At 42.2% G+C, this 25,522-nt stretch overlaps 1 protein-coding gene across 4 annotated transcripts; it reads right to left on the bottom strand.

Moving 5' to 3' along the window:
* On the bottom strand, window positions 1-24,381 carry ca8 (carbonic anhydrase VIII). Of its 4 annotated transcripts, none has more exons than XM_024435443.2 (10): window positions 23,990-24,381; window positions 23,754-23,774; window positions 19,756-19,947; window positions 19,336-19,460; window positions 13,367-13,462; window positions 11,803-11,865; window positions 11,275-11,323; window positions 11,065-11,177; window positions 6,259-6,439; window positions 1-2,138 (listed from the first exon to the last, which is right to left on the bottom strand). In XM_024435443.2, the coding sequence occupies exons 1-9, from the start codon at window positions 24,060-24,062 to the stop codon at window positions 6,305-6,307; spliced, it is 867 nt and encodes a 288-aa protein (XP_024291211.1). In that variant the 5' UTR covers window positions 24,063-24,381; the 3' UTR covers window positions 1-2,138; window positions 6,259-6,304. The 4 variants fall into 4 exon arrangements, with proteins under 4 accessions (XP_024291211.1, XP_024291214.1, XP_024291213.1 ...); XM_024435445.2 differs by lacking the exon at window positions 1-2,138 and adding an exon at window positions 2,302-2,342; XM_024435444.2 differs by lacking the exon at window positions 1-2,138 and adding an exon at window positions 4,420-4,792.
* Window positions 24,382-25,522: the final 1,141 nt, after the last annotated feature.

Raw genomic sequence — 25,522 nt, 5'->3', positions numbered from 1 at the left:
TTACTACTAACAGTTTGACCTTTATTGTTAAGTGACAGTAAGAGTCATCTTTATCATCATCATCATCATTATCACATTAGTCAGTACAAGAACTACAGAACCTTAAAATGTCCCAAAAAAATCACAACAAAATTCAAGTCTTCATTGTTTCATTTTCATAGCCTATAACCCTGGGCTGTACTGTGTTGTCTATAGCCCTTAAAAGGTCATTTACCTTTGATGGATGTCTCCTTTGTTTTTACAAGAAAGGGCACACTGTGGTCTAATCGTCTATTGCCATGCTTCCTATTGCTAGATAAGCAGATATCGAAAAGCACAAAAACACTGTGTTTGATACTGCGAGGACAGGAGCCAGAAGCTGACGGAAATATCTCAACAAATATCAGCCTATGAGACATCTGAGATTATATGGCATTAAACCTGACCTGCCCATGAATATTATACAGAACTACATATGTTTCTGCTTGTTAGAGTGTTTCCTATTTTGATAGACAGTGCGGTTTTAACAGCATCTTTTTTTAAAGTAACGTACTGTACATTTATTTTCAATATTTTGAAAATCCCTAGGAACAGGTGTTAGTTCATTCACATTTTTCTACTTATTACACAACCTGCATGACAGTACAGTACAATTACATGCCCCAAGCTAAGTATGCATACCTGCATGAAGCCTGCACAAATCCTATCACAAGGACTACATTCCACCAATAGCCCCACTATCACACCAGTAAGAATGCATGCCCAATCCAGTGCTTCCATCTAGTATACTACTGTTAGTGAGGATATTGGATCAGAGCCAATCATGTCTCTCCTTCCAGAGCATGGATACATCTTGTACCAGCCAACAGCGAATGGCTATGTTCCAGGTCACAGGTGAAGCCAGCTGGTTGGTCTGTCAGCACTGCCTTAATCAACAGAGTAAAATCGTGCCTTTGTGAGCTCCCTCCAAGTCCAGTAGCTATAAATTGTAACACCAGATAATGTGACTTAACCACAGAAATGTGGACCATTATACTGGTAGTTACAGGTGTGGCTCTACAAAATGTTGGCATTTTTTAGCTAACCTGGTATTGGCGACAATGTGTGTGCCGTCATCTTCTTTTTACAAATCTTCTCTCATTAATCGAGACAGGCTTCTGTCATCCTGGCATGCGGCCCTTTAGGGTAGACCACCCTGTCTCAATCAATGAGAGAAGATTTGAAAAAGACAAGATGGTGGTGTACACATTGTTGGATTACTTCATGGACCAAACAAACATTAATTTATTTTAACAGAGCATTTTATCGATTCCAAATTGACTCCCTGAAACTGGACACAGCCATTTTATGAAACGCCTGTTTCCACGATTCGAGGACGAAGATAGTATCGCAAACACCAGGTTAGTTGAAAAATGTACAGCAACATTTTGTACAGACACTGTAACTACCAATATAGTGGTCCAAATCTGGTGTTACAATCTGTAGCTACCAGTCCAGGGGTTTTAATGTAACATAACTTCCAGCTGATTCAACAAGGCCATTCTCCCTCTCCCCTCCTTTCACTCTCTTTCTCACTATGAAAATAAAAAAAGGGAATATTTTGCAGATGGAACATTCCAGCAATCATGTCGCTGCTACGACTGGGTTTGGCCACAGAGGTAGTGGGTAGAGGAGCAAAGGGTTATTTTTATAAGTCCTATGTTTTGGGTTAGAGTTGTTTGACATTGTGCAATATTAATATTAATATTTTCCACTCTTAAATCCACAAACTATTATCCTGTTTCCTGTATATGCGCTATGATGGTTACAGAGCTAGAAATAAAATTTTCAGGCACACTTTATGTCACATAATCCTTATGAATCCTTATACCTGTTACGCGGAGTGAAACCCAGTAGCAGACTCCGACGAGGAGACTGGGATGAAATAACCAAGGTATTTATTGAAACACAGGGGGGAGATGGAGTGCAGGTCATGGGAAGCTCGGGCGGGTTGCTGGAAACCAGATGAGGGTGCGGAGGCTGGAGCGAGAGGGGTTGAGACAGGGTAAGCCGGTCCGGCGGGGATTCCAAGGGGGTAGTAGAGTGGGGAATCCAGGACAGAGTAGTAGAATGACAAGACGTGGGACTGGAGACAGGGACGAGAGTCACAGCGGGCAGAACTGTAGTGGAGAGGAAAACAGCGTCAGGCAAGGAAAACAGGCACAACAGGATCTGAATAGTAACAAACGGCTAGAAACATAGACTGACTGAGCAGAGATTACGATCTGGCAGCGTGGAAGTGGCAGGGTTGAGTATTTGGAGAGGTCTTGATTATGGAACAGGTTGCAGCTGGTGGGGATCTGCTCTGACTCCAGCACACTTGTCTCCGCCCACACAATCACATACACACAGAGAGAGAGAGAGAGAGAGAGAGAGAGAGAGAGAGAGAGAGAGAAAGAGTACTGGGGGAGTGGCGGCAGGTCAAGGAGACACAGGATGAGCAGTAGAGGGTGTTGCAGGAGCAGATGTGACAATACCAGATTACCAACTGGGTCAATAACATTTCGAATCTGTTGATAAAAACAACATTGCGGCAGGTAGCCTAGAGGTTAAGAGCGTTGGGCCAGTACCGAGCCGATTAGGTGGGGGGGAAAACGGTTTATGTGCCCTCAAAGTGCCTTGCTCAAGCAAGGCACTTAACCCTAGTCGCTCAGGATAAGAGTGCCTGCTAAATGACTCAAATGTAAATGTTAGCAAAGACAAAAATAATACAGACTCCAAAAAGATATGGGAACATTTCTTGTTTTTTCTTAAAGGCACAAAGGAATATCATGGACATAAAACATCACTTATCAGAAGATACAATCTCCACCTATGTATTTTGTTAGTGTATTTATGTTTTTGCTTGATATGCTGGTTTTTCTAGTTGGTTATTGTTTTTTGTATTTTATTTGTTGTGGCCCATTGGGCGCATGTATAGTTTGGTATACTGTGTGGTTGTTTTGAGTTAAATAGGAAAAAATGTAATGAATGGTCTATACAAAATATGTATAGAAAATCACTTATGCAATTTATTTGATGTAATTTTATCAAGCTAAGTTAGTACATGCAATTATGCAGTACTGTCAAACTTTTTGTATTTCCATGGTAAACAGTATTGACAATTGGCAGACCCTTTTAACTACCTGCATTTACAAATGTGCTACAATGTAATTACATGCATTATTACCTTATGATTAACAAGTAATGGTTTGGTAATGTAATGTAAGGTATTGCTGAATTGTGCAATTTGAGTCAACAGTCAGGTCCCCTTCAGAACCCCCTTTCTCTATCCCTTCAGAACCCCCTTTCTCTATCCTGCCAGAACCCCCTTTCTCTATCCCTTCAGAACCCTCTTTCTCTATCCCTTCAGAACCCCCTTTCTCTATCCCTTCTGAAACCCATTTCTCTATCCCTTCAGAACCCCCTTTCTCTATCCTTCCTTCTTCTTCCTCTATTCCTCCTTTTCAAGGCCCCTCTCAGGTATGGTCAGGTAATATCCCTTACCAAAGAGACAATACTCCACTATCTCTCCTGCATTTCTCTCTGTAGCTACACTGTTTCCCAGTGGTGTAAAGTACTTAAGTATGAATACAATAAAGTACTACTTAAATAGTTTTTTGGAAGTATCTGTACTTCACTATTTATATTTTTTATAACTTTTACTCCAAAACATTCCTAAAGAAAATATATTTTAAACTTTTTACTCCCTTACATTTTCCCTGGCACCCAAAAGTTTTTTTGTTTAAATCAGGCAGGACAGCAATATGGTGCAATTCACACACATCAATATAACGTGTTATCATCCCTACTGCCTCTGATCTGGCGGACTCACTAGACACAAATACTGTTTGTCATTTATGTCTGAGTGTTGGAGTGTGCCCCGGTCTGTCCGTAAATTAACAAAAACAAGAAAATTGTGCTATCTGCTTTGCTTAATATAAGGAATTTGAGTTTTCCATTTACTTTCACTTTTTCTCAAGTATGATATGAGTACTTTTTCCACCACTGTAGTTAAGTACTGTAACGGTCGTCTGATGAAGAAGGATCGGACCAAAGCGCAGCGTGGTAAGTGTTCATGATTTTTATTAACACTGTACACTAGAACAAAATAACAAAGTGAGAAACGAAACCCGAAACAGTCCTGTCAGGTGCCGAACACTAAACAGAAAACAACTACCCACCAAACACAGGTGGGAAAAAGCTACCTATGTATGGTTCCCAATCAGAGACAACGATAGACAGCTGTCCCTGATTGAGAACCATACCGGGCCAAAACAAAGAAATACAAAACATAGAAAAATGAACATAGAATTCCCACCTAAATCACACCCTGACCAAACCAAAATAGAGAAATAAAAAGCTCTAAGGTCAGGGCAGGGCGTGATAAATACATTTAAAACCAGATACTTTTAGACTTTTACTCAAGTAGTATTTTACTATGTGACTTTTTTACTTGAGTCATTTTCTATTAACGTATCTTTACTTTTACTCAACTATCGTACAACCATTTCCACACAGTTTGTTATACTTAGCCAGTAGCTACTAAAACATCTGTCAAACTACCAAACAAGTGTCCCTTGGCTCTCTGATACAGTCATGTTCTTTCACTTACAGTATTTGCGCAATGCAGTTGAGGCCAAGCCACACTTTGTCCCTGTGCCCTCGGTTGAGCACATCCAAATCCAGCCACTCAAAATGAGTACTTTTCCAGTTGTTTCCCAGGTGTTCCCATTGCGAGCTCTAAAATAGATATCCCTCCGCTCCACACACACACACAACGCCACAGCTAGTCCTAGATTAGTAGAAGAACTGGGTTAGCTCATTATTACTATAGCTCTGACACTGCTCCTGTGTTTAGTGGTGCCATTATTATTTTACCTCTGGGAAATGCCTTGCCTATTTCCAATAAACTATGACTTCCAGGGCATGACAATATAGCTCCGATTTAATTTGAAACATGGTTATTTTTGTTGTTGTGGTATAAATTACTTCCCGTCAGGTTTGAACCTGGTTTGTGGTTGTGAAGAGCGATGGTATCTAGTAGTCCCACAGATGTCAAAAACACTTTTGAAAATATCTATACATATATAAAGTACACTCTATATACACAAAAGTATGTAGACACCTTCAAATTAGTGGACTTGGCTATATCAGCCACACCTGTTGCTGACAGGTGTATAAAATTGAGCACACCGCCATGCAATCTCCATAGACAAACATTGGCAGTAGAATGGCTTCACTGAAGAGCTTAGTGACATTCAACGTGACACTGTCATAGGATGCCGGCTTGCTAACAAGTCATTTTATCAAATTGCTGCCCTGCTAGAGCTGCCCCGGTCAACTGTAAGTGCTGTTATTGTGGAGTGGAAACATCTAGCAGCAACAACAACTCAGCCACAAAGTGGTAGGCCACAAAAGCTCAGAGAATGGGCCCGGAGAGTGCTGAAGTGCGTAGTGCTTAAAAATCGTCTGCCCTCGGTTGCAACACTCATTACCGAGTTCCAAACTGCATCTGGAAGCAATGTCAGCACAATAACTGTTCATTGGGAGCTTCATAAAATGGGTTTCCATGGCCAAGCAGCCACACACAAGCCTAAGATCACCATGCGCAATGCCAAGCGTCAGCTGGAGTGGAGTAAAGCTCTGGAGCAGTGGAAACAAGACAAATCTGGGTTTGGCGGATGCCAGGAGAACGCTACCTGCCCCAATGCATAGTGCCAACTGTAAAGTTTGGTGGAAGAGGAATAATGGTCTGGGGCTGTTTGTCATGGTTCGGGCTAGGCCCCTTAGTTCCAGTGAAGGGAAATCTTAACACTCCAGCTTACAATGATATTCTAGACCATTCTGTGCTTCCAACTTTGTGGCAACACTTTGGGGAAGGCCCTTTCCTGTTTCAGCAGGACAATGCCCCCGTGCACAAAGCGAGGTCCATACAGAAATATTTTGTTGTGGAAGAACTTGACTGGTCTGCACAGAACTCTGATCTCAACTCCATTGAATACCTTTGGATAAATTGGAACGCCGACAGTGCCAGACCTCACTAATTATCTTGTGGCTGAATGGAAGCAAGTCCCCGCAGCAATGTTCCAACATCTAGTGGAAAGCCTTCCCAGAAGAGTGGTGGCTGTTATAGCAGTAAAGGGGAGACCAACTCCATGATTTTGGAATGAGATGTTCGACAAGCAGGTGTCCACATACTTTTGGTCATGTAGTGTATTTAAAAATGATGTACTTGGTATTTAGATGGTTGACATTTACCTGTTAAACGTGGAGCTAAAGATCCCCCGTGGAGGGAAGGGGGGTGTCACTGGAAGGCAGCCCGGACGGTCCTGTCGCTGAGGGGCTGAGAGGGGCGGAAGTTGTCTCCCAGCATCCCGTCATTCCCCTCAGGTAGATCAGCACCTTTCAGATGGGACCTGAGCCTCCTGAACTCCTCTATCTGGGAGAGTTGATGAAAAGAATGGCAAAGGTAAAGAGTGGTGATGGATTAATTAAGATAAGTATTCCGGCTAGTTTCGATCAATGTTCTGTCTAGCTGCACTCTGCGGTTGCCCTCTGCTCCAGCCTTTACAAACCTAATGTGGATAAAAACATAAGGCATATGTCCATCTTGTGTGGACTAATAAAGTAGAGTGCATTCAGAAAGTATTCAGACTACTTCACTTTTTTCACATTTTGTTACTTTAATTCTATAAATTCTAAAATTGATTAAATTGTTTTTATCCGTCATCAAACTTCACACAATACCCATAATGACAAAGCATAAACAGATTAGATTTTTTTTGTGAATTTATAAAAAATGTAATAAAAAGGAAATATGACATTTACATTAGTATTCAGACCCTTTACTCAGTACTTTGTTGAAGAACCTTTGGCAGCGATTACAGCCTTGAGTCTTGTTGGGTATGACGCTACAAGCTTGACACACCTGTATTTGGAGAGTTTCTCCCATTCTTCTCTGCAGATCCTCTCAAGCTCTGTCAGGTTGGATGGGGAGCATCACTGCACAGATATTTTGAGGTCTGTCCAGAGATGTTCGATCGGTTCCAGTCCAGGCTCTGGCTGGGCCACTCAAGAGACTTGTCCCAAAGCCACTCCTGCGTTGTCTTGGCTGTGTGCTTTGGATCATTGTCCTGTTGGAAGGTGATCCTTGGCCACAGTCTGAGGTCCTGAGAACTCTGGAGCAGGTTTTCATCAAGGATCGCTCTGTACTTCACTCTGTTCATCTAGTCCTCGATCCTGACTAGTCTCCCAGTCCCTGCCACTGAAAAACATCCCCTTAGCATGATGCTGCCACCACCATGCTTCACCGTAGGGATGGTGCCAGGTTTCCTCCAGATGTGACACTTGGCATTCAGGCCTAAGAGTTCAATCTTGGTTTCATCAGACCCGAGAATCTTGTTTCTCATGGTCTGAGTGTCTTTAGGGTGACTTTTGGCAAACTCCAAGTGGGCCTTCATGTGCCTTTTACTGAGGAGTGGCTTCTGTCTGGCCACTCTACCATAAAAGCCTGATTGGTGGATTGCTGCAGAGATAGTTGTCCTTCTGGAAGGTTTGCCCATCTCCACAGATGAACTCTGGAGCTATGTTAGAGTGACCATCAGGTTCTTGGTCACCTCCCTGACCAAGGGCCTTCTCCCCCGATTGCTCAGTTTGGCCGGGCGGCCAGCTCTAGGAAGCGTCTTGGTGGTTCCTAACTTCTTACATTTAAGAATGTTGGAGGCCACTGTGTTCTTGGTCCATCTTATGGCTTGGTTTTTGCTCTGACATGCACTGTCAACTATGGGACCTTATGTAGACAAGTGTGTGCCTTTCCAAATCACCACAGGTAGACTCCATTCATGTTGTAGAAACATCTCAAGGATGATCAATGGAAACAGGATGCACCTGAGCTCAATTTTGAGTCTCGTAAAAAAGGGTCTGAATACTTATGAAAATAATGTATTTCTGTTTTTGTATAAATTTGCTAACATTTCTATAAGCCTGTTTTCACTGTGATTATGGGGTATTGTGTGCAGATTGATGAGGGGGAAAAAAATAATTGAATCGATTTTAGAGTAAGACTGTATCGTAACAAATTGTGGAAAAAGTCAAAGGGTCTGAATGCTTTCCGAATGCACTGTATATCTTATATCTGATCTTATTTAGTGTTTTCAGTGTTCTGTGCATGTTGGCATTCTACTGTATGCTTAGGCTAAGAGCTCATTTCTTCCTGTCCTGGTCTGTTTTACAGACCTCTTTCCAGCTGAGTCTGGTCTTGTGTGTGTAGCAGTAAAATGACAGACGTTCTCCGTTAAGATTTTCATTGGGTACTGGACTGGACACCTAGCCCTAAGCTAATAGTTATCTGGTTGGATGGTCAGTCAGACTTTGCCAATGCAGGAGGATAGTGTTTGCCCGAAACAAACAAGACAGATGGATTCAGTAATATAGGGTTTTATGAGGCACAGCCTTGACAACAGTAGAGTTTCATAGAGCTGTCTACATAAACAGAGCCATTAACAACCATTATCAGATTAATCGATCAATACTGATGACTCATTTACTATCAATAAAATGTAGTGAAAGGCGTTTTATTTGTTCTGGCTTCCTTAGATGGTACACATAAGGAACATGTAGTACTTTTCAAAGTGCTTTTAGTCAATAGTCAACAGTTATAAAGCAATGCTACAGCTGGGAGATGGGAAAATCTCTATAGAATATTCCATTGAACAATGATCTACCATCACAGCACAGGTTTAAAGGTGTTCCTAAACAGGCTGCATATTGGGTAACTGCCCTCCAGAGTTCATAGAACACTGAATTACAGGATCTCTATGAGCTGTCCTGTGTTATTTACTGTATGTGAATAATTGGTCGCTCAATACTTATGAACAATTCATTAATCGCTCTGTTTTTTTTCGCTTTTTGATATTTCAATTCATGCCTTTGCTCTCCACCATAACCTTTCCGTCCTCTCAAAGGGAGGTGTCTGGCCTTTACATGAAAGGCTTGCTCAGAATCAAAGCCTCTGTAGAAAGTGGGCTGACTTGGAGGACAAACTGTATTGTGCAATGCTGTTGAATCAGAGGTTGGGACCTTGCTTCATAAATATGGTCTTATAAGTGCCAAATCAATCACTGTATTTGACCTTCTAGCAGAACACACACTTCAATGCAGGTAGCTAGAGCAACCTCAAGATCTATGGAAGTAGAGCTGGTTTGAAAGCAATATGGCCACTTGGAGGGCTAGCAGGTGCCATCACCATTGACATGTGAAGGGATAAGACCTAGGGGTAAGACCTGGGGCAAGGGTCTAGAAGCCAACATGAATACATTCTTTATTATTTGCCCCTGCTGGTCATCTATGAATGTTTGAAAGTCTTGAAAAATTATCTGGCCTTAATGGCCACATGCACTCTAAAAGCATCACCCAGTACAGACAGAAAAGGTCTGGTATCTCTCTAGATAGTTTCTTACTAGGTTCCTGCTGAAAAAAAACAGCATAGACCAGCATATGCTGGTGACTAGTGCTGGTTTTGCTGGTGACCAGCCTTCATACCAGTATAAACTGATGACCAGCTTATACTGGTATGCTGGTGATGCTGGCAACCAGCATATCATCATAAGTACCAGCATATGCTGGTTACCAACAAAACAAGCATCAAAGTGCTTAAAGATGTACTATGACGAAATCGCTCCGCCATTTCCTGGTTGCTAAAATTCTAATAGTTTCCCTCATTTCTGTTTATGTGACAAAACTAGTAAGAATCATTTTACCATCTACTGTGAAATATATTTTTCATAACCAAAAATATGGAATTTTCAGTTGTTTGAGGCTGGTATACAAAACCGAAGGACGGCAGGCATATAAATAGCGCCCACATAGAACAAATCTACGGCTTCTTACTTCCTTTCAATGAGAATGACAGATCTAACACACACATTTCTATGTAAATTTTAGGTTACCCAAAAAGTTACATATTGCAGGTTTAATCACTTAAGACAATACATTACATATATCACAAACGAAGGCCTAGTTTTTCCCTAATAAAGTGGCCACATCAGGACTGGAAGTCACATTATGAATGTTCATCCATCCACAATCTGAATTCAGACGACTAATTCCAACTACTTATTCAGATTGGATTACTTGAGAAAAATTCAATTTATCTTTGTGTTGCATAAGATGAATTAATCAGTCAATGTACATACAAAAACACAGATATTGAAACAAACAATTAAAAATATTGAACTGCAGGGCCTCCTGTGTGGTGCAGTAGTCTAAGACACTGCATCACAGTTACTAGCTGTGCCACTAGAGATCCTAGTTCCAGTCCAGGCTCTGTCGCAGCTGGCCGCGACCGGGAGACCCATGAGGCAGCCCACAATTGGCCAAGCGTCGTCCGGGTTAGGGGAGGGTTTGGCCGGCTGGGATGTGCTAGTCCCATCGCGCTCAAGCCACTCCTGTGGCGGGCCAGGCGCACGCACGCTGACACGGTCGCCAGGTGTACGATGTTTCCTCCAACATATTGGTGCGGCTGGCTTCCAGGTTAAGTGGGCAGTGTGGCTTAGCTGGGTCGTGTTTCGGAGGACGTACAGCTCTCGACCTTCGCCTCTCCAAGACAAGACTGTAACTACCAATTGGATACCATGAAAAAGGGGTAAAAAAAACCCATAGGGAACTGCAATAGAGCATGCTGGAAAATATGATCTTTATGGTTGTGGTTTTGCTTGCTAGACTATGCTGGTCAGACCAGTTTGACAGCTAGACCATTCTGTTCGGCCAGCTAGACCATGCTGTTCAGACCAGTTTGACAGCTAGACCATTCTGTTCGGCCAGCTGGACCATACTGGTCAGACCAGCACTGACCAGCTTGAAAATTCTGCTGGTCTACAGTTGGGGTTTTCAACAGGGTAGGGAGTTTTCCCTAGCCATTGTGCTTCTGCATATGCAATGCTTGCTCTTTGGGGTTTTAGGATGGGTATCTGTAAATCACTTTGTGAAAACTGCTGATGTAAAATGGGCTGTATAAAATACATTTGATTGATTAATTGAGCCAGACCATTGTGTGAGATGGCCTACCTGTAACTGTGAGATGGTGAGTGGGTAGCGGTACAGGATCCAGGTGACGCTCTCACTACATGGAGGGGTGGTCAGGGAGCCCTCATACACCCAGTAATCTCTCAGGAGAGGGTCTGGAGGGAGTAACAAACACATACCATGTCCTCATCCAATATTGTGTCACACCATACACGCAAGCAGGAATCATACACAATTAGAAGAAGGACTCACCAGGAAGTAGTGTGTTGGGATTGAAGCACGGTATGATCTTGGTCTTCCCCTGTACAGATAGGTCAACACACTCAAATATTTGTTGACCTGCTTCGTTTGTAATGCACTGTTTATTTCGCCACCATGTTTGTCATGACTGTATTATTGCAGATCGTCTTTACTACTGGAGCTCCTTCTTCACATTCTGCATCAACACTTCACCTGTCTAATCTGAAATGTTTCAGACGGTTTCAAGTCAATCTGGAGCATTGATTGCATCAGGTTTAATTGAAAAATCAATACATTAATCAATTTCTGCCTGCTCCAATCGTTGCACCTCCACTGATTTTCTGTTAACTGCCAAGTTTGATTGTCTATGTACTGTCTGTCTTCCTCGATCTCTCAGTTAAGCATTGGGTATCTACCCCCTTAGGTCATGTCAGTAATTTCTCATAACCTCTTCCCTCTCATCACCATGACAACTCATAACCATAACATCATCACCATAACAAGATGACTTGGTCAACAATGTGGGTGCCAAGATCTTACCTTGTATTGTAGGTCCTGCAGCACTTCTGTTATGGCCTTCAACCCCAGATGCTCCTTCCCTATCTGAAGGAAACAATGTCAATGGCATCAAGTCAAAAAGAAGTCATGAAAGATGGTCCTAACAGATCAATGTAATGTTATGATGTTAACACATCTTAACAGGGTGCTGTTGACATGTTTGGAGCCTCCTGAAAGGATGTGAAAATGGTGGAAAAGTACTCAATTATCATACATGAGTAAAAGTAAAGATACTTTAATAAAAATGACTAACTAAAAGTGAAAGTCACCCAGTAAAATACTACTTCAGTAAAAGTCTAGAAGTATCTGGCTTTAAATATACTTATGAAAAGTCAAACTCAATGCTAAAATATACTTAAGTGTCAAAAGTAAATGCAATAAATACTTTCAAATTCCTTATATTAAAGGGATACTTTGAGATTTGGGCAATTAGGTCCATTATCTACTTCCCCGGAGTCAGATGAACTTCTGGTTACCATTTTTATGTCTCTGTGTCCTGTATGAAGGAAGGTAGAGTTAGTTTCACGAGCCAGTGCTAACTAACATTAGCTCAATGACTGGAAGTCTATGGGTATCTAGTTCTAACACTAGTTAGCAATTGTGCTAGTGCTAGTTAGCAACTTCCTTCAAATCGCTCGCAGAGACATACGAATGGTATTCACAAGTTAATCTGACTCTGGGGAAGTAAATAAAGGGCTTTATTGCCAAAATCCCAAAGTATCCCAAACCAGACTGCACAATTGTATTTATTATTATTAGTATTGGTATTAGTATTATTTATTTAAGGATACACTCCAACACTTAGACATCATTCACAACCGAAGCATTTGTGTTTTGTAAGTCCGCCTGATCAGAGGCAGTAGGGATGACAACGTGTTCTCTTGATAAGTGTGTGAATTAAACAATTTTCCTGTCCTGCTAAGCATTCAAAGTGTAACAAGGACTTTTGGGTGTCAGAGAAAATGTATGGGAGTAAAAAGTACATATTATCTTAACCTCTACGGGATCAGTGTATTATGCTTTACCAGATCTAATGTGTTATATTCTACTACACTAATTTCATATTTCCACAAACGTCAAAGTGTTTCAAATGGTATCAAGAATATGCATATCCTTGCCTCAGGACCTACAGACAGTTAGATTTGGGTATGTCATTTTAGATTAAAATGGGGGGGGGGTCCTTTTAAAGAATGAAGTGAAGTAAAAATTGTCAAAAATATAAATTGTAAAGTAAAGTACCCAAAATACTTAAGTAGTACTTCGAAAATATTTTTACTTTACACTTTACACCACTAAGTGTTTGACCATTCATATATTCAGTCATTGCCTCAAGCTAGTTCATATCAGTCAAACGTTATCATGGTTATTTCAATGTGGTGTTTTTTCTCAGTACAATAAAAAAAGTATATTTAGTGTCAAAGCTGATATGAATATGATATGGTACAAAATACAGTAATAAAAAATCCAAGTGCCTAACAAAACCATACAGAGCATGAGAAGAGGGGATTCTCATGTGACTATAGACTGAGACCAAAGCAAACAATACCTGCACAAACAGAGCGATGATGAGAACTCCGTTCTTCTTACCCAGGGCTTCCTCCACACTGTTGAACAAGGTTGTGTTCCAGTGGATCAGATGGAGCTGGGGGGGAAGCACATGTATTGTATTGTACCATATTATAGTGGAGCTGATCACAAAAAAATATTAACCAAAGAAAGTAAAGAAAGAAAGATATTCAGGTAAAGATAGAAAATGAAAGAAAATGAAAGAAAGTAAATGAAAGAACGATGGGCAGAGGGAGGCTGCAGAAGACAGGGCCGAGACAGAGCAGGTGTAAGGGACGTAAGGGCACTCTACAGTTTGAAATTAGAGCACAAAACACCTTTGATAGAGAGGAAAGCTTTTAAAGCCAAACCACCAGTGGCATAACCTCTTCAGGCCCTTTCAAACGGGTCAATGGCCTGAGTGATGTGTAAATATATGAAACAAAGTAATGAGCTTTAAAAGCCCTGACCCGAAGTAACCTGTTTTTATGTGAACATAACAAGTCCCTCGTTCTCAAGGCCATCAGACTGTTAAATAGCCATCACTAGCACAGAGAGGCTGATGCCTACATACACAGACTGAAATCATTGTGCACTTTAATAAATGGAACACTAGTCACTTTAATAATGTTTACATAACTTGCGTTACTCATTTCATATGTACAGTTGAAGTCAGAAGTTTACATACACCTAAACTCAGTTTTTCACAATTCCTGACTTTTAATCCACGTAACAATTCCCTGTTTAGGTCAGTTAGGATCACCACTTTATTTTAAGAATGTGAAATGTCAGAATAATAGTAGAGAGAATGATTTATTTCAGCTTTTATTTCTTTCATCACATTCCCAGTGGGTCAGAAGTTTACATGCACTCAATTGGTATTTGGTAGCATTGCCTTTAAATTGATTAACTTGGGTCCAACATTTCGCGTAGACTTCCACAAGCTTCCCGCAATAAGTTGGGTGAATTTTGGCCCATTGCTCCTGACAGAGCTGGTGTAAAATTGGAACGGAAATGGCGCCACACCAAACTGGAAGTCTTCCGACTAGCTTGGAAAGACAGTACCGTGCAGTACCGAAGAGCCCTTACTGCTGCTCGATCATCCTATTTTTCTAACTTAATTGAGGAAAATAAGAACAATCCGAAATTCCTTTTTGATACTGTCGCAAAGCTAACTAAAAAGCAGCATTCCCCAAGAGAGGATGGCTTTCACTTTAGCAGTGATAAATTCATGAACTTCTTTGAGGATAAGATCATGATTATTAGAAAGCAAATTACGGACTCCTCTTTAAATCTGCGTATTCCTTCAAAGCTCAGTTGTCCTGAGTCTGCACAACTCTGCCAGGACCTAGGATCAAGAGAGACGCTCAAGTGTTTTAGTACTATATCTCTTGACACAATGATGAAAATAATCATGGCTTCTAAACCTTCAAGCTGCATACTGGACCCTATTCCAACTAAACTACTGAAAGAGCTGCTTCCTGTGCTTGGCCCTCCTATGTTGAACATAATAAACGGCTCTCTATCCACCGGATGTGTACCAAACTCACTAAAAGTGGCAGTAATAAAGCCTCTCTTGAAAAAGCCAAACCTTGACCCAGAAAATATAAAAAACTATCTGCCTATATCGAATCTTCCATTCCTCTCAAAATTTTTAGAAAAGGCTGTTGTGCAGCAACTCACTGCCTTCCTGAAGACAAACAATGTATACGAAATGCTTCAGTCTGGTTTTAGACCCCATCATAGCACTGAGACTGCACTTGTGAAGGTGGTAAATGACCTTTTAATGGCATCAGACTGAGGCTCTGCATCTGTCCTCGTGCTCCTAGACCTTAGTGCTGCTTTTGATACCATCGATCACTACATTCTTTTGGAGAGATTGGAAACCCAAATTGGTCTACACGGACAAGCTCTGGCCTGGTTTAGATCTTATCTGTCGGAAAGATATCAGTTTGTCTCTGTGAATGGTTTGTCCTCTGACAAATCAACTGTAAATTTCGGTGTTCCTCAAGGTTCCATTTTGGGCCCACTATTGTTTTCACTATATATTTTACCTCTTGGGGATGTCATTCGAATACATAATGTTAACTTTCACTGCTATGCGGATGACACACAGCTGTACATTTCAATGAAACATGGTGAAGCCCCAAAATTGCCCTCGCTAGAAGCATGTGTTTCAGACATAAGGAAGTGGATGGCTGCAAACTTTCTACTTTTAAACTCGGACAAAACAGAAATGCTTGTTCTAGGTCCCAAGAAACAAAGAGATCTTCTGTTGAATCTGACAATTAATCTTAATGGTTGTACAGTCGTCTCAAATAAAACTGTGAAGGACCTCGGCGTTACTCTGGACCCTGATCTCTCTTTTGAAGAACATATCAAGACCATTTCAAGGACAGCTTTTTTCCATCTATGTAACATTGCAAAAATCAGAACATTTCTGTCCAAAAATGATGCAGAAAAATTAATCCATGCTTTTGTCACTTCTAGGTTAGACTACTGCAATGCTCTACTTTCCGGCTAGCCGGATAAAGCACTAAATAAACTTCAGTTAGTGCTAAATACGGCTGCTAGAATCCTGACTAGAACCCCCCAAAAATTTTATCATATTACTCCAGTGCTATCCTCCCTACACTGGCTTCCTGTCAAAGCAAGGGCTGATTTCAAGGTTTTACTGCTAACTTACAAAGCATTACATGGGCTTGCTCATACCTATCTCTCTGATTTGGTCCTGCCGTACATACCTACACGTATGCTACGGTCACAAGACGCAGGCCTCCTAATTGTCCCTAGAATTTCTAAGCAAACAGCTGGAGGCAGGGCTTTCTCCTATAGAGCTCCATTTTTATGGAACGGTCTGCCTACCCATGTCAGAGACGCAAACTCGGTCTCAACCTAAGTCTTTACTGAAGACTCATCTCTTCAGTGGGTCATATGATTGAGTGTAGTCTGGCCCAGGAGTGGGAAGGTGAACGGAAAGGCTCTGGAGCAACGAACCGCTCTTGCTGTCTCTGCCTGGCCGGTTCCCCTCTTTCTACTGGGATTCTCTGCCTCTAACCCTATTACAGGGCCTGAATCACTGGCTTTACTGGGGCTCTCTCATACCGTCCCTGGGAGGAGTGCATCACCTGAGTGGGTTGAGTCACTGATGTGATCATCCTGTCTGTGCTGGCGCCTCCCCCTTGGGTTGTGCCGTGGCGGAGATCTTTGTGGGCTATACTCAGCCTTGTCTCAGGATGGTAAGTTGGTGGTTGAAGATATCCCTCTAGTGGTGTGGGGGCTGTGCTTTGGCAAAGTGGGTGGGGTTATATCCTTCCTGTTTGGCCCTGTCCGGGGATGTCCTCGGATGGGGCTACAGTGTCTCCTGACCCCTCCTGTCTCAGCCTCCAGTATTTATGCTGCAGTAGTTTATGTGTCGGGGGGCTAGGGTCAGTTTGTTATATCTGGAGTACTTCTCCTGTCCTATTCGGTGTCCTGTGTGAATTTAAGTGTGCTCTCTCTAATTCTCTCTTTCTATCTTTCTTTCTCTCTCTCTGAGGACCTGAGCCCTAGGACCATGCCTCAGGACTGCCTGACATGATGACTCCTTGCTGTCCCCAGTCCACCTGGCCGTGCTGCTGCTCCAGTTTCAACTGTTCTGCCTTATTATTATTGGACCATGCTGGTAATTTAGGAACATTTGAACATCTTGGCCATGTTCTGTTATAATCTCCACCCGGCACAGCCAGAAGAGGACTGGCCACCCCACATAACCTGGTTCCTCTCTAGGTTTCTTCCTAGGTTTTGGCCTTTCTAGAGAGTTTTTCCTAGCCACCGTGCTTCTACACCTGCATTGCTTGCTGTTTGGGGTTTTAGGTTGGGTTTATGTACAGCACTTTGAGATATAAGCTGATGTACGAAGGGCTATATAAATACATTTGATTTGATTTGATGTAACAGAGTTAGGTTTCTAGGCCACCTTGCTCGCACACACTTTTTCAGTTCTGCCCACAAATTTCCTATGGGATTGAGGTCAGTGCTTTGTGATGCCCGCTCCAATACCTTGACTTTGTTGTCCTTAAGCCATTTTGCCACAACTTTGGAAGTATGCTTGTGGTCATTGTCCATTTGGAAGACCCATTTGCGAACAAGCTTTAACTTCCTGACTGATGTCTTGAGATGCTCCAATATATCCACATAATTTTCCCTTCCTCATGATGCCATCTATTTTTGAAGCACACCAGTCCCTCCTGCAGCAAAGCACCCCCACAACATGATGCTGCCATCCCCATGCTTCACAGTTGGGATGGTGTTCAATGGGTTGCAAGCCTCCTCCTTTTTCCTTCAAACATACTGATTGTCATCATGGCCAAACAGTTCTATTTTTGTTTCATCAGACCAGAGGACATTTCTCCAAAAAGTACGATCTTTGTCCCCATGTGCAGTTGCAAACCATAGTCTGGCTATTTTATGGCGGTTTTGGAGCAGTGGCTTCTTCCTTGCTGAGCGGTCTTTCAGGTTATGTCTATATAGGACTTGTTTTACTGTGGATATAGATACTTTTGTAACTGTTTCCTCCAGTATCTTCACAATGTCATTTGCTGTTGTTGATTTGCACTTTCGCACCAAAGTACATTCATCTCTAGGAGACAGAACGCGTCTCCTTACTGAGCAGTATGACGGCTGCGTGGTACCATGGTGTTTATACTTGTGTACTATTGTTTGTGCAGATGAGCGTGGTTCCTTGCTCCCAATGATGAATCAGACTTGTGGAGGTCTCCAATTTTTTTTCTGAGGTCTTGGCTGATTTCTTTTGATTTTTCCCATGATGTCAAGCAAAGAGGCACTGAGTTTGAAGGTACGCCTTGAAATACAACCTAGAAGAAAAATAAATGCACACCTATTTAGGCAAGGTGCTGGCTAGCGGAGTAGAAAACTTGAAAATAAAGGAGAGCCGCACACTAGGAGCTCAGATGCAAAAATGTAATGTCCAATGTTGCGACAGCCAAGCTGTCTTCATCAGGGTATAATCACAAACACTGCGGGATGACTCGTTTATATAGTGTTCAAAGACACACAGGTGTCTGTAATCATGGCCAAGTGTGGTCTAATATCATTGGTTAATTCTCAAATATTAAAATGGCATACAAAGAACAGCATACAAAAAACAATTGGATAGCATACGATCATAGATTCATTTTAGACTACACAAGCTTACAAACAATTACAATGGCAAAAGTCACAATAATTACAAGAATGGCTTCAGATCAAAGTCTACGTTGAGACCGAAGGCCTTGAAATACATCCACGGGTACATCTCCAATTGACTCAAATGATGTCAATTAGCCTATTAGAAGCTTTTAAAGCCATGACATAATTTTCTGGAATTTTCCAAGATGTTTAAAGGTACAGTCAACTTAGTGCATGTAAACAACTGACCCACTGGAAATGTGATACAGTGAATTATAAGTGAAATAATCTGTCTGTAAACAATTGTTGGAAAAATTACCTGTGTCATGCACAAAGTAGATGTCCTAACCGACATGCCAAAACTATTTGTGGAGTGGTTGAAAAACGAGTTGTAATGATTCCATCATAAGTGTATGTAAACCTCCGACTTCAACTGTATATACTGCATTCTGTACTTTTCTACTGTATCTTAGTCTATGCCGCTCTGATATTGCTCGTCCAAATATTTATATATTCTTAATTCCATTCCTTTACTTAGATTTGTGTGTATTGGGTATATGTTGTGAAATTGTTAGATATTACTTGTTAGATATTGCTGAACTGTCAGAACTAGAAGCACAAGCATTTCGCTACACCCGCAACAATATCTGCTAAACATGTGTATGTGACAAATAAAATTTGATTTGATTTGTAACAGTGGCCTCCAACTTAAATACACATGGTCAGGGCCTTGAAGCGGACAGTGTGTGTGTGTGTGCGTGTGCGTGTGCGTGTGTGTGTATGTTTGGCCGAGACCCATACCTCCATGGGGAAGGCCTTAAAGTTGACTGTGTGTTCTGAGCCCCGCTGGTTCTCTTTGCCCCAGTGGAAGCGCACCTCATGCAGCTCGTACTCATGATCAATTTGCAACGGTCCACCAGTTACCACTGCAGACAGGAAACCCAGAGCATCATGGGAGAGCAGACACAGGAAATGCAGACCACATCAGATGATCTTGCGTTTTGAACGTAGGCTTGAATTCTGATTAAACTCTGAAGTGTATGTGTATGTCCCTTGCAGCACACAGTCATTGACTCAACTTTCAGGGGTCACGGCTAATATCGTTGAAAAAGTGCATTCAAGATCATTACTATAGTGGAGGGTTGACAAAAATTCCACCCATGAATTGTTTTTGTGCACCATGGTAATGTTAAATGAACTTTTTGGATGTGTGTTCTGCACCTGATTTGGACCTCAGCATGATGCGTACGGTGTGTCCATCGTTGATGACCTCACAGTCCCGACACACAACGTAGTTGGGTGTTAGCCCCACGTTCAGGAGCAAGGGGTCATAACGCGCCTCACGGGAGTTCAGGTTGATGGGTGACTGGTACTCCCCATTGGCATCAGGGAACAGCAAACCCCACTCTACACCTGAACACACGCACAACTTAGACTTACACTCAACGTCACTGATGCTTGCGTAAAGTTACAACTTCTGGGCTCTGGCATGCACTGAGATCTCCATGCAGAGGCCTTCATGCAGTGTGTGGTGAAGTCACAAAGTGGTGATGGAGTATGTCTAGTGTAGTGTAAATCCAGCCTTTGAATACACAAGCAGTATAAACAAAGTGTATAAGTGAGGACGCACTAATGTGTGCACATGCACACACACACACACACAGCGACACACGCATGCACACGCAACCACACACACTGGAGTTAAAGAGTTCACCAATTCCTCAGTGTCACTGCGCTGAGCAGTCAGTATCAAGAATAACTGTCACCAGAGGGACACAAGGACGCTCTAGTTTGTGCTTCTTCCCACCTCTCACACTTTCTTTCCTCTCTTTTTCCCCTCTATTTATTACACACTGTTAGTCCCACATCTCTCCATTCTGTGTGTAAATGGTTTGTGAAAAAAATCCTCATTATCAAATTCTCACATCTTTTCACACTCTGTAAGAGCACTCTGTTAGCTAGCTGTCTCTGGTCTCTGGTCTTTCCATACCATGCCCTGAATTATTTCATAGTTATTTCATATCACTGCTGTATGTGCAGAGAGAGTGCAAAATGCAATTAATCGAATCAGAGGAGATCAAATCTGTCAGGGACACACCCTTCTTGCAAACTATTACAGACTACAAAGGGAAGCACAGCTGCGAGCTGCCCAGTGACACGAGCCTACCAGACCAGCTAAATCACTTCTATGCTCGCTTCTAGGCAAGCAACACTAAGGCATTCATGAGAGCATCAGCTGTTCCGGACGACTGTGTGTTCACACTCTCCGTAGCCGACGTGAGTAAGACCTTTAAACAGGTCAACATACACAAGGCTGCGGGGCCAGACGGATTACCAAGACGTGTGCTCCGGGCATGTGCTGACCAACTGGCAGGTGTATTCACTGACATTTTCAACATGTTCCTGATTCAGTCTGTAATACCAACATGTTTCAAGCAGACCACCATAGTCCCTGTGCCCAAGAACACAAAAGCAACCTGCCTAAATGACTACAGACCCGTAGCACTCACATCCGTAGCCATGAAGTGCTTTGAAAGGTTGGTAATGGCTCATATCAACACCATTATCCCAGAAACCCTGGACCCACTTCAATTTGCATACTGCCCAAACAGATCCACAGGTGATGCAATCTCTATTGCACTCCACACTGCCCTATCCCACCTGGACAAAAGGAACACTTATGTGAGAATGCTATTCATTGACTACAGCTCAGCGTTCAACACCATAGTACCCTCAAAGCTCATCACTAAGCTGATCCTGGGACTAAACACCTCCCTCTGCAACTGGATCCTGGACTTCCTGACAGGCTGCCCCCAGGTGGTGAGGGTAGGTAGCAACACATCTGCCACGCTGATCCTCAACACTGGAGCTCTCCATGGGTGCATGCTCAGTCCCCTCCTGTACTCCCTGTTCATCCACGATTGCATGGCCAGGCATGACTCCAACACCATCATTAAGTTTGCAGACGACACAACAGTGGTAGGCCTGATCACCAACAATGACGAGACAGCCTATAGGGAGGAGGCCAGAGACCTGGCCAGGTGATGCCAGAATAACAACCTATCCCTCAACTTAACCAAGACAAAGGAGATGATTGTGGACTACAGGAAAAGTAGGACTGAGCATGCCCCCGTTCTCATCGAAGGGCTGTAGTGGAGCAGGTTGAGAGCTTCAAGTTCCTTGGTGTTGTCATGACGTTGGCCTGGGGGTAGGTTTATGACAGTCATAAATACCTCTTTCCCCCTTTTTCCTCTCTCTACCCTACTGATGTTATATTTGCAAAACCCTTGGTTAACATAGAGATTCTGGGAACATCAGAAGGTGGGGGGAAATGAACTATATTCTGGTAATCTGACCAATTGAACATATGCGGTGGTACTTAATGAATATGATGTCAGTTCGGTGGACATCTGAGACATACTCATCAATGATAAGATGACATAAACTCTACAGTGGAAAGTCTACACATCAGAGTTATCGGATTCACATGGAATTGTTGTTCAAATTTAAATGTTTGAATATGAAATGATTTGTGATGGGATGAAATGTGATTTTAGCTTCTAAAATGTGAGATTTGGGTTTTCATAAGATAGGGCTCTGCTCAATCAGTGGCCCACCCCTGTGAAGGGACATAGGCTATAAAACTTTTCAAACACGCCCTCCTCTCCCTTCCTATATAATGCCTTGACGACAATATAACCTCCTTCCGAGGACGTGAGGACGACGGTCCGATGTCAGAATGGTTCAGATAATAACTACAGAACGAAGCCAACATCAGCTTGAGCTTCGGTTGTGAATGGTATGAACTTTGAACTCTTATTCACTACAGAAGTGATACCTCCTAGCCTTTGAGTTAGCAACAGCAGATGCAAACGAGGGTTGGGAAGGAACAGACAGAGTATCCCGTCTATCACACAACGATGTTACTACAACGTATCCAATTTACCAGCAAATACTTATTTTCCACCATAATTTGCAAATAAATTCACTAAACATCCTACAATGTGATTTTCTGGATTATTTTTCTCATTTTGTCTGTCATAGTTGAAGTGTACCTATGATGAAAATTACAGGCTTCTCTCATCTTTTTAAGTGGGAGAACTTGCACAATTGGTGGCTGACTAAATACTTTTTTGCCCCACTGTATACACTCATGTAGATACTACCTCAACTGGGCCGACCAACCACTGCTCCCGCACATTGGCGAACCGGGCTATCTGCATTGTGTCCCACCACCCACCAACCCCACTTTTACGCTGCTCCTACTCTCTGTTCATCATATATGCATAGTCACTTTAACCATATCTACATGTACATACTACCTCAATCAGCCTGACTAACCGGTGTCTGTATATAGCCTCGCTACTGTTATAGCCTCACTACTGTATGTAGCCTCGCTACTGTTATAGCCTCACTACTGTATATAGCCTGTCTTTTTTACTGTTGTTTGTATTTCTTTACCTACCTATTGTTCACCTAATACCTTTTTTGCACTATTGGTTAGAGCCTGTAAGTAAGCATTTCACTGTAAGGTCCTGTTGTATTCGGCGCAAGTGACAAATACACTTGATTTGATTCTACAGTTTCTCTCCCTCTAGTCCCATGATGAGGGACATAAACGGGATCAAAGCTCTCCCTTCATACATTCATGACCCAATCTAAATACAGACCCACTCTGAACTGTCTGACCTCCGACACACGTACTTAGCCTTGTAATTAAGATGATGAAACCATGGCTTTGAATCGCAGAGGGAGCACATAGCACAAAAGACATGCTTTCTGAAGCCAGGCCAGGAGTTAGTAAATGAAGCGGCTAATGTGTTACCGCTACAGACAAGTCCCGATGACTTTATCCCCTACCAACAAGATAAACAAATGTTTTCTCAAGTCAACACCAATGACAATATGACTATTAGAGTCACTAAAAGGTCAGCTCTTGACTTAGATGTTACAATCTCTCGTGTTCTTTTCCCAGTTACTGGAAACCTTGACTATTACCCTAAGAGCCCAGAGGCAAATTTGAGACACACAAAGCACACAATGGAGCCCTGGACAGGAGCTGGTAAAGCTCAAAACCATGAAAGCATGGTAGCTAGACCACTACTCTCTTAGAATACCAAATCATTGGTGTGACTCCAGAATCTCAAGTTCAGTTCTAGACAGCTAATTTGCATGATCAAGTTACCCCAAAAAGGAGTGCATTGATCAAATGACCCTACCTTCTTTAAGTTCTTTACCTACTGTATGTGTGAGAGAGAGAGAGAGAGAGAGAGAGAGAAACAGAGAGAAGAGTATATATCTGTTTATATCTGTGAAGAGAGTACTGCATTCCCATATCAATGCATGTGTTTGGTGCCAAAATGGGGAAGAACATGTTATTTTTCTGAGCTCTGTTTCGCGCGACAAAAAGAGTGAAAGGAAACAAAGTGTATACTAAAAGCTCCAAATCTCTTACCTTCTTGATATCCCCAGTCCAATTCATCCTTCCCAGGGTAGTAGTCTGACTCCTCAATCACACTGTCTGCCATTGCTGTGGCAGGATGGAACAAGTCTTCTCACTTAACACACTTGCTTTGATTTGAAGTCACACTCTGGCTTTTGTTCTTATCTGTCTTCTTATTGTTGTTTTCTTCCTTCCTTTCTTTGTGTGGTAGGGAGGGTTTTCTGTCAGATGCCAGTGACTTTGAGAGCCTGTCTTCAGTCAGGTGTTGCAGTATTGGCTGGTACAGTGGTTCAGCTCCAAATACTAGTGAAGGGGGGGCTCAGTCCATCATCACATAGTCTCTCTCTCTCTCTCTCTCTCTCTCTCTCTCTCTCTCTCTCTCTCTCTCTCTGTCTCTGTCTCTCTGTCTCTGTCTCTGTCTCTGTGTCTCTGTCTCTCTGTGTCTGTCTGTCTGTCTGTCTGTCTGTCTGTCTGTCTGTCTGTCTGTCTGTCTGTCTGTCTGTCTGTCTGTCTGTCTGTCTGTCTGTCTGTCTGTCTGTCTGTCTGTCTGTAGCGCAGTGCAAGCAGCTAAGAGTTTCACAACTCTCTGTAAGCACCAGCAGCCCACAGGGTCCCCACCCCCACAACTACAGAGTAAGCTTGGATTGGATGAGTCAAGTGCCTGTGCAAATCTCATTTGGAGCACCTTTTCCAGCACAGCATTTCACAACGGTGTAAGGGGGGGGGGCAGGAAGGTCAGAATTATATTTCTGCCTGGGGTGAAGATGAAGGAAACAGGGAGTGGTAGTGAAAACACTACTCCCCGTGAGAGGCGGGAGCGGCGGAGAGCTTTTCAGAGGGGTTACTGTTAGGGACAGATATTATGATCCTGATGTTTTTGAGGTGAAGAAAGTGCTAGTCAGCATTTCATTATTAGACTGTGATCTAGTTTTCCAGATTTGTTTTACCTCAGAGATTACAGGTTCATTTTTTGCATTTCTTTTTTCAAAGACAACAGATTGACAATATCCTTGGAAAATATAAGGTTTATGTAATATTGGTGTCAAATATTTCATGTGAACCTCCCTTTGGAATTTGAAAGTCCTTTACTGGCTAGGTTTTTTGTTTTTTTCTATCGGCAAATAGTAAACCAATAACGTATTTCTCAATAGATACAAATTATATTGTCATTCTCAATAGAGCTTACAGAGTAGAATTGACCAGTACTGTTCTGGCACGATATAATATATCCCGCTGTGTCTTATTCCTGTCCCAAAGTGTAGAATTTGTCCAAAGGGTTTAAGACTGATTAATTGCTTTATATTCTGCAAAAGGAAACCACCTTGACCCTCATTTCTCATTTCCTAAATTGAATACATTGCATAACGCACTCTGTCAGAATATTCCTATTGAGGTCATTTTGATCCCAGAGGACCAGATATGATGCTATAACAATTGGGTTTTAAATAGCATGACTTTTAGCATAATAACCCTGTTCAGCAGCAAATAAATCATGAACATAGTTGACACTGGTCTACTTTTCTTTCTTTTCTAATCTTGACTTTT

The sequence above is a fragment of the Oncorhynchus tshawytscha genome, linkage group LG10 (genome assembly GCF_018296145.1).
Source record: "Oncorhynchus tshawytscha isolate Ot180627B linkage group LG10, Otsh_v2.0, whole genome shotgun sequence".
Taxonomy (NCBI): domain Eukaryota; kingdom Metazoa; phylum Chordata; class Actinopteri; order Salmoniformes; family Salmonidae; genus Oncorhynchus; species Oncorhynchus tshawytscha.
Note: the sequence above shows the minus strand (reverse complement) of the source record. Positions and strands in the feature narration are given on the sequence as shown.